Consider the following 10,015-nt stretch of genomic DNA (forward strand, 5'->3'; position numbering starts at 1 on the left):
CTTGCCTAATTGCTTTAGTTAGGCCTTCTAGTATTATACTGAAAAACAGCGAGAGTGGATATTCTTGTTTTATTTCAGATCTAACTGGAAAGGCTTTCAGTTTTTCACCATTGAGAATGATGTTAGCTGTAGGCCCAGGTGCCTTTAAAAGAAAGATAAGAAGATAAATCCCTTCTTTCTATGAGCAACATGATATGCACATGCTAAATGCTACACACAGTATCATTCTTTTTTTTCTTCAGAGTTTCATGGTTGCATTAACACAGTAAATGTGCATACAAAAGGTCTATTTATTTTCTCTGCTGTGCAGCCTGACACTGGTATTGGTGATTGTGATGGCCAGGTGAGCTGTTCTTTCCCTGATGGCTTTGTAGTTCTTGGAGATATTGTGAGCAATCTCAACACAGCAACATTTGTTGTACATCAGCAGCACTCCCAGCTCCTAGACATTGTGGATCAGGAACTTCCAGAAATCACTGGGCAGTATGTACCTTGTTTACTTGCTCCCATAACCAATGTTGGGTCTACAGATCTGGCATGGCCTGCTGTCAATGCCTCTAGGTTTCTGCCAGTTATGCTTAATTTTGACATACTGGTTTGAATGCTATTGGATGGGTCCTCGGTTTGATCATCTCAAGTGTCACATGGGGTTTGAGGGGAAGAACCCTGCCACCTCCATAGGGGAGGTGGAGGAAGAGATCAGTAACATTTGTTTGACTGATTTTAAAATTTTTAAGGGGTTTCTTCTGAGGGATATGCCATTTCCATGGTTGGTAGAAAACTATTCATGTACTAATTGTATTTAATTTCTAATTACTGGATATAAAGTTTTTATAAATATCTGCTTATACTTCTGAATGCCAACTTCTAAACCCCTTTGTTTCCTGACCATCAAGAATTGGAACTGAGGGCCTCCCTGGTGGTGCAAGGGGTTAAAAAGCAACCTATGAAGCCACTGCAACACGAGTTCAATCCCTGGCCAAGGACCTCTCCTTGGCCTCTCCTGACTTGTATGGTGCTCAGACCTCTCCTGACTTGCCTGCTGCTCCCCTCAGGAGTATATTTCAGTCAATCTACCTGTTCTGTTCCCCACTATGTCTCTAGTGAATCCTCTCACCACCCACACCTCTGGCCTGTGGTTCAGTTCTTATATGCATAAATACATAAATAAAAAAAAATTGGAACTGAAAAGAAAATCGAACATCTAAGCTGTGGGTTTGAGAAATTATCTTAATTATGAAAGTGGCACTCTATAATTTTAAAGTCAGAAGAGATATGTAGATGTCATATTTGCTAGTCCTGAATCTTTAGTTTTGAATAATATTTCATTCAGACACTTGAGTACATGGGTGTACTCCACCATCTATCAGCTCTCTCTGGAGGAACTTCCTTCTTTAGAAAAAGAGAGTCAAAGAAGCTTGGGTGGTGATGAGGTTTCTCTAAGAGAGCATCTCCCAATAGAAGTCCTTCATTTCCCCAGCCTTCATGAAAGAAATCAGTGAAATGTACCTAAATATCTGGGTCTCTTTATCAGTGGTTTTTACCTATATGCTCCAGAACTTTGGGTTTCTCAGACATACTTCTGAGTTTCACAAAAGTTTAACTCAAATTTCATTCCTTTAATTATACTTTTATATTGCCAAAAAAAGATATAATGCCAAATTTTAACATACCTCAAACTGCTAAAAGTTAATATGAGGTTAAATCACGTCAGTGTAGATCTCAGAATTAATCTCTGCCTATTATTTTTGTAATTAAAGCACATGCCCAAGATTTCAAGGTGAATCATTTAAAACACCCATATTTTCTACATAGTATACAACCAAAACAGAAGAATAAGAAATCAACCATCTTGAGGATGCTTTAACTGCTACTGTTGTCTATAACATACAACTTCAAAAAAATTTTTTTTTAATTTTTTCTAGAGGCATGTTTATTTATTTATTTGTTTGTTTGTTTTTGTTTATACAAGCACTGGGTACAGTCAGAAGCGCGGGAGGGTGAGAGAATTCACCAGAGCCAGAGCAGGAAGCAGAGCAGGCAGAAGGACCGAAGTACACTGCTGAGGGGAGCAGCGGGCGGCAGGAGAGGTCTGCGTGCCATGTGGGACCCGCCTCCGGTGGCCGGGGAGCAGCCGGGAATCGAACCGGCACCGCAGAGGCCGTGGGCAGCCTCGCAACCCAGCGCTCAACAGCTGTGCCACCAGGGAGGCCCTCAAAATTTAACATAAGATAGCAGAGTCAAGTTCAGTGGTCAGGGGTGAACCAAGGCATGCTAGCCAGACTTGTTGTTATTGGTCTTATCTGTATTTTGCCATATAGATTCCCTTGGTTTCTCCCTGATTCCTGAGCTTGGTTCTCCAGACTGCCTATTGGTTGCTTTACCCAACTTCAGTCCAGTAAATTCCTTTTTCAGCTAAAAACAAAATAACCACCCCTCTCCCCTTAAGACAACAAAACAGCCTCATTATTTGCCTTTTTATTTACCTATAAAGTTAATGTTTTAAAAAACTGAACTTATGTTTAGTTAAAAAAAAATTAAGTTTCCATCTATTTTATATGTTGGGATTCTGAGACAGATGTTTGAAAATACTTTTTATATTTTAATTTGAAAATCACAGAGAATCACCTCACTTATTTCTGTTGTAGCTTCCCTTCTACTATTTCTGAGCAAATTTAACCACGGCTCCGTCTAAAATCTTAAAAATTTTTCTTATCTAATAGGAAATCCAATAAGGTAAAGTTCAAATTATTTGCACGACTACAAGACCCCTCATGATTTAACGCATGATAGCAGGTGCTCAGTATATGTCGAATGATCCAAAAAAACCCTGGAGAATGTAACAACTAACCTTGTTGCCTTGAGTTTTCGACAATAAAAGTAACCGTTATATGGCGCTTTCACATAATGACCTCACATACAGTGCTTTCCTCACACATCACCTGATTTATGTACCATTACTCCAAATAAAAAGAAAAGCTTCTTTAGAAAGAGGTGCATATAAACTATTGCCTCAAAAGGTTGCAAAGTTTGGAAAGGTTTTCCTGAAGAAATAGGTAAGGTGGGGTGGGGAAGCAAGGATCTTAAAGGTTTACAACTAAAAGCCTCCTCACGGGGCTGTCAGGGAGGAGGTGATGGTGCCTCTTTGCAGTAAGTGGCTACCGCATGGAGAGAGGTGACACAATGGAATATTACTCAGCAATCAAAAAAGATAAACTCAGGAAGTTTGCAGCAAAACATGGATGGAGCTGGAAGGGATCATGCGCAGCGAAATAAGCCAGAAAGAAAAAGAAAAATACCGGATGGTCTCACTCATAGCAGGAATTTAGAAAACCTAAATAAGGGACCAGGAAAAAGACTAATTATAATAAAGGAAAAATCAAAATCAGCAAGCAACTATAAACCAGAGACACACTACGGGGAGGGGGGGAGGAGGGATTAGGGTCAAAACAAGGGGGGGTGGGAATTTTATGGTGACTATAACCAAGATGAAAATGCATACATTGTGCAAAAATGAAAAATGATGTAAAAAATACATACAATGAAAAAAATGGAAAAAAAAAAACAACACGTTTAAATACCTGGGACTTGTTTTGATAAGACAAGCCAGGACTTAAACACAAAAGCGCTGCCCGAGTTTACACAGTCCACGCAAATCTAGGGTTTGGTCTCTGACTCACTCCTCTCAGGACAGCGACCTCAGGGGCGTCCTCAACACCATGAATGACACGGGAGCCCCAGGCCTGGGAGCGAGAGGGGTTGCAGTTCTGTCATGGTGGTGGAAGTTCTGGGGTGGTGAAACTATTTATTTTAAGCCTTCGTTTTCCTCTTACCCAAACTGATAACACCTCCCGTATTCCACCCCTACAGTCTCACGACGAAATGATTAACTACCTCTCTTCGCCACGTCTCTCACCCCGCGCGGGCCACTCAGCCTGCCCGCTGGGCTCTCCCTTCGGCTCGCTCGGCGGGAAGCCGCGGGCCCTCCGTGCGCATGCGCCACCCTTCCCCGGGGCTCTCGCGCACCCGCGCGGCGCCGCTCCGGCGTCCCCACTACGCGCCCGGGGAGGGGACGCGCGCGCGAGCCCCGGCGGCCCCGCCCCCGGCGGCGCGCGCCTCCAACCTCACACCCCGGCGACCGCCGGGCGGGGGACGCGGGCGAGGCCGGCCATGGAGGCCCTGCGGAGGGCCCACGAGGCCGCGCTCCGGCTGGTGCTGTGCGGACCCTGGGCCTCGGGCGCCGCCTCCCGCCCGAAGCCCCGCGCCTCGGAGGTGCTGACGCAGCACCTGCTGCAGCGGCGCCTGCCGCACTGGACCTCCTTCTGCGTGCCCTACAGCGCCGTCCACAACGACCAGTTCGGCCTCTCGCACTTCAACTGGCCGGTGCAGGGCGCCAACTACCACGTCCTGCGCACTGGCTGCTTCCCCTTCATCAAGTACCACTGCTCCAAGGCCCCCTGGCAGGACCTGGCCGGGCAGGACCGTTTCTTCACTGCGCTCAAGGTCGTCAACCTCGGTGAGTGGCCCGGGCCCGTGAAGCACTACCCGCCGACGACGGCCCCACAGTTTGCAAAGCACGTTGACAAACGTTCTCGCTCGAAGTTGGGACCCCGGCGCAGGGTGAGACCGAGGCGGCGCGGGGGATGCCCTGCACCGGCCCCTCGCAGGCTTGCCCAGGTGCAGTCGCTCGCCCGCCACGCCGCGCGCCTGCAGTCGGGTCCCCGCACGTTGCCCGCATTCCCCGGGCACACTGCAGCGGTCTAGGACAGGCCTTGACTCCGGGCTTTTGTCCTCCCCGCCCAGCAGGTGCCTGTCATGGCGAGGTTGTTACTACTGAATGCCCCCCCCCCCCGCCCCTGAAAAAAAAGTGGGGATCACCCTGCATCACTCCTGGGGATGAGGCATTCATTCCATCCTACTGAGGGGACCCTACCCTGGGCCTGAAAAGGATGGTAAAAGGAAACGTCCCCACTGGAAAGCGTCCCGATTCATTGCCATGAACCTTACTTGCGGGTGTGCATTCGTACTATCAAAACTAAAACTACTTTTTAAGTTTGTTTGTTTTCTTTACATGAAATCTTAGCAAGTTTATTTTACTAAGAGCACTAGAGTTTTTCACCAGTGACACTGGCCTTCTTGGGTGCTAGGCCTAAAAGAGATATGCCGCTTTAATATTTATATAGAAATATTTGTATTTAATATTTCATGGGAATATTCTAATTCTCAGAGTATTTACACTTGCTGGATGTTTTTCTATTAGTTAATGACAAAAGGAGCATGAACATTATATAGGTATATCTTTTATAGGCCAGTGAAAAATAAAGAGGCCTCAAGATATTTTGAACCTATTAGCTGATACCAAATTATTCCAGATTTCAGTAATTCCGTATCCAGACGTAAACCACATTACCCAACCAGTTTTTAAAATTCCAGAATGAAAGCTAAACCCTTGGGTAGCTGTGCTAATATTATATAATTTGATAGCTCATTAAATTTAAACATGGTTTGTATATTTTTGCTTATAATGTCACATGTGGCAGTCATGGGATTGTTGAGCCATTGCTCTACTGGGACTGTCATGGGTTCAGTCCAGTAGAATTATTTAGCAATATGTGATTCTTAAAAAAAATATGTCTTATTTGGCATGGCCACTAGTTTTGAGGTTGATGCAAAGTTAGAGCCTGAAGTGACCTCAAAAATACATTGGAAAATTATTTGGAAACACTGCAGTGATGATTAGATTCAAGAAGAATAAGTTTATTTTAGCATTTTTAGAATAAGAAGTAATTCTTTCCAACAGTAAAGAGAAATAGGTTAGGAAAAGTATAACCAGAGGGTTATAAGTAAACTCTGAGCAGTATACCTTTTTTAAAAATGTTCTTTACCATTTAAAATCTAACACTTTAAGAATACCCTAATAATTAGGGACTTCTCTTTGCCACGTATAAAGAAATCCAAAGAAAAGTAGATACAAAGAATATCTTCCCATTGAAAAGTAAAACTTCTTGAGGAAGAAAACAGTTCACAGTGTGGAAAAGATGACTTTAGGAGTGATTCTGTAGTCTTTATGGGCTCGGAAATTCTGAAAATCCTGCCTAAATGGAAATTAGAATTTTAAGTTAAACAAAAAGGAAAACTACTACATGCTGTAATGCAAATTAGCTTATACTGATTAAGGAAATTTTTTTTTTTGGTGAATTTTTAAGAAGCAGGATATTCACCGTGGTAAGGTTTATTTTGTATTTTTGTCTGAAGGTAGGGAATGTGAATTCGATAACAGGGCTCTTTCAGTTTTGTGATGTACATCAATTGCCTCCATAGTTCATCAAGTACATACTCTTCTAATAAAAGTACTACTTAGGATTTTATTTCTCTTTTCCCCTTCCAAATTAGTAATTTTTTTTTCATTTTGTAAATAAAAAAGATTTCTCTTTTACCCATTTGTTCCCTTTCTCCTCTGCCTTCCCTTCAGCAGAAGCTGACATTTTACTGATGGTTTATCAGAGTGGGTATCCTGCTGGGAAGTAGATTGAGATTTAAGAAAAGCAACTTACCATTGGAATGAATGGGTAATCGGAGACTTGCTATGAAGTTCTAATTTTTTTAAAGTGCTTAATTTGACAGTGGTTTACCTACTGTTCAGCTGACTCAAAATGAATTATTATGCAAAGAACTGACTTTTACATTCATTTTGATGTTATATGTTTCAGACTGCCTGGAAAAACTTCATTTTTTTCATGGAATCATATAGGCTTTAAATACTATGTTACAGATAAAGATAATTTTGATCTTTTTAATTGTAAATTATGTAACTGGCAAATCTTCCCATTTAGTGTATTGGACTGACTGCATTAAACAGACTATAAAAAAAAATATGACAGTTTCACCTCTTATCAAACAGTATAACTGATGATGATTTTCTAGTTGTTTCTCAGCAACAGATAATGTAGTAGTATTAAACTAGTAATCTTTGATTAGACCTCCATTTTAACTGAAAAATATACTTAATTTTTAAAAAGTGTCAGTATTTTACTGAAATCTGATAAGTATTATAAAACAAAAAAAATTTTCAATGTCACCAGCATTCCTTAAGTTTACATATCCTTAGCTTTGCTTTAAAAGGCATTATTTACTCTCATTATATTTACAAAATCAGTAATTATTTCTAATGCCTATTTTATCTTGCTGAACTTTCAAAGTTGATACCCTATTTTAATTTTATTTGATTTGCTCCCTCTACTTCTCCACTCACTTCTGCCCGTTTTGTTCTCTTGTCCACTCCCATACTTATGCCCCACTTGCCTTCCTATTTTTAATTTTTTGGTTAAATGATTCATAAATAGCTTTGTGGTTCTTGTATTTGTAGGCTTTGTGTGAGTCCCTCCAGGCATTTAGAGATTCTTTTGGGCATTACCAAAGCAAAGAAGGCAACCCTGTGATAGTGACAAGCTGTGACCCAGTATGTTCCTAAAAATAGAGAAGTGCCAACCTGAAGCAGCTAGTGATGCTCCTTCTAATTAATTTTGGGCATCACAGTGGCCAGAATAAGCATAAAGAAGTCCGACACACTTTTACACTCAAAAAGGGCATAACAGCAATTACACTCTTGTAGAAAAATAAGAATAGCAGTATTAGTCCTTAGCATGTATTGATTTCCCTGTTAACTAGAACCTGATTTTCCTGGTGTACCGCTCTTCTTTTAAATTGTTATTTTCTGTCCGGTTCCCATATGGGAGCAATAAAATTAATCCTTGTGTACAGTATACAATATTTGTTATTGATTCATGTTCCTGTGGCTTTATACATGTTTTTAATATGTTAGTAGTCACTGATGTTAAACAAGTGCCTTCAAAAAAGACAGGCATTGCAAAAGTTTGTTTTGTGTCCAACATAGCGTCCTATGCATAATTCACCTCTCTGTATGGTATGCATTTAGTTTCATGTATCACCAATGGCAACTCATCTCAAATATAACAGAAAAATCTTATTAAATGGAAATATTCCAAAGATGAAACATGTTGGAATCTACTACATATCTACTTCAAATAGGTTGAAACAAGATTGTTTTCAAATTAGTTGTAAAAATACTAGTGGGAGTGTTTCTTTTTTACACCTGTTATACAAAAATTTTTCTTATGGTTAGATTTTGCTTTACATTTTGAAGACAACTACTTGACCCACTTTCAAGTCGTACAAAAAAGTTCCTTGTAAAACCATCAGCATTACTGTCTAACTCAAAGTACAGTAAAGTTGACCTAGTAATTTAAGCTCAAAGCCAGTAATCAGGAGCATCCACAAGTAAATTAATGAATATTTTGTTTACTTATTTGTGAGAAGTATTTAGAATTACTTCATAATTTCTTGGCAGTAACAAATTAGTGCTTGTGAAATGCTTTGAACTAAATATACCAGTCTTATCTATAGTTTTAAAAATCTCTAGGCTCACATAGTTATTGCTATTTCCAAAAATATAGATGAAATTGAGCTCTTAGGTAATTAGTGTTCATTCCTATTTTCACATTTTTTATAACTATGATTTGTTAACATTGCTGAATTATGCTTTGTGATTGTACCAAGACACATATATGGGTGCCTGATTAATAAGTACTGGTGGTCATAGATAACATATTTGTTTGTTTTCTAGGTATTCCAACTTTATTATATGGACTTGGCTCCTGGTTATTTGCTAGAGTCACAGAGACTGTGCATACCAGTTATGGACCAATAACAGTTTATTTTCTAAATAAAGAAGATGAAGGTGCCATGTATTGAAAGTGTGCACTGGAGAATATAAATGTCAATGAATTTTCTCTTGTGTGTATACAGTGCAATATTTATTTTTGAACCTTTAAAATAAAACTTTTGCAAATACTCTTTTCTTTCTATAGTGTCTGGTTCGTTAAGATGAATAATTGCCCTCAAGAGAGGAAGCTTTTCATACATTGTTACATATATTTCATACTCTATGTTTAGCCATTAGGAACTACAAATATATGAAGCCTAATGCAAATTTTCCTGAGAACTAAGTTAAACTACAGATATAAGTGATTATAATAAAGTATATACATTATATAGTTTCTATAGTTATTACTTTAAATGAACTCTTTGAAGAGAAAATACAGTTATCCACACAAAGAAGGAAAGGGGAAAAATAAATAACATTGGGGAAAAAGTCATTTTTAGGCTTTTTAATGGAGAAAATATATCATGGGCAAATCCAAAATTGATGAGAATTGTAATTGCAATCTGAAATCTAAATTGTTTAGCTGCCAGGATTTTAAATGGTAATATTTTAAAACCCTTTTGCTATTTACCTGGATAAGAGGTTTGATGTAATGTGGAAACTTCTTATTGCCTTAAGAATCCAATATCATAGTGTGTTTTTTAAATGTAATAACTGGTTAATGTTAAAAAAAGGCAAGATGAATGAAATTAAGACTTATTAAAAGTTAAAATAGCATGCTGATAAAGCTGTAAGAACAATTAAGATCCAGAAAGACCGAGAAAAATGAATGTAGTAACTGTTTATAAAAGCAATTAGCTGAAATGGTCCTATCCATAGACTTATTGGAGAAGGGAAGTGGGCTGAAATTTTAAAGACCTGATGGCAGTTTTGCTTTAGAATTTTATTAAGTTAATTGCATTTTTGAAAGCAAAGTCATTAAAAAAAATTTATCCTTGGGGGTAGTTACAAAATACCCAGACGAATGTTAAATTTCAGAAATTTAGAGTAATTTAGAAAGAACTAAGTAGAACTATTTAATTTCTAAACCAATGGGTGTTTAAGATTTATGATCTCTTCCATAATTACAAATATACATTATATATCATCTTATGTTAATGTATTGGTGATACTCTTGCAACGTTTACATATTTCTGTAGCAAAATATTTTATAAAATTCAATCTAGCCAACATTTGGTTGCTTACTTCTGGTAAGTCAATAGAGAAAGTCAGTGAAAGTGACTGAGGTGAAAGCACCAGAATAATGAAGTAAGACAAACTGGCTTCCTTAAA

The 10,015-nt window shown here is 39.1% G+C and overlaps 1 protein-coding gene across 1 annotated transcript; it reads left to right on the forward strand.

Annotated features, from left to right (window-relative positions):
* Window positions 1–4,170: 4,170 nt before the first annotated feature.
* On the forward strand, window positions 4,171–8,772 carry LOC311175756 (uncharacterized protein C15orf61 homolog; the record flags this gene model as incomplete). Its single annotated transcript, XM_084240846.1, has 2 exons — window positions 4,171–4,516; window positions 8,645–8,772. The coding sequence occupies 2 exons, from the start codon at window positions 4,171–4,173 to the stop codon at window positions 8,770–8,772; spliced, it is 474 nt and encodes a 157-aa protein (XP_084096972.1).
* Window positions 8,773–10,015: the final 1,243 nt, after the last annotated feature.

Source organism: Talpa europaea (assembly GCF_964194135.1).
Source record: "Talpa europaea genome assembly, chromosome: 8".
In the NCBI taxonomy this organism is placed as follows: Eukaryota; Metazoa; Chordata; class Mammalia; order Eulipotyphla; family Talpidae; genus Talpa; species Talpa europaea.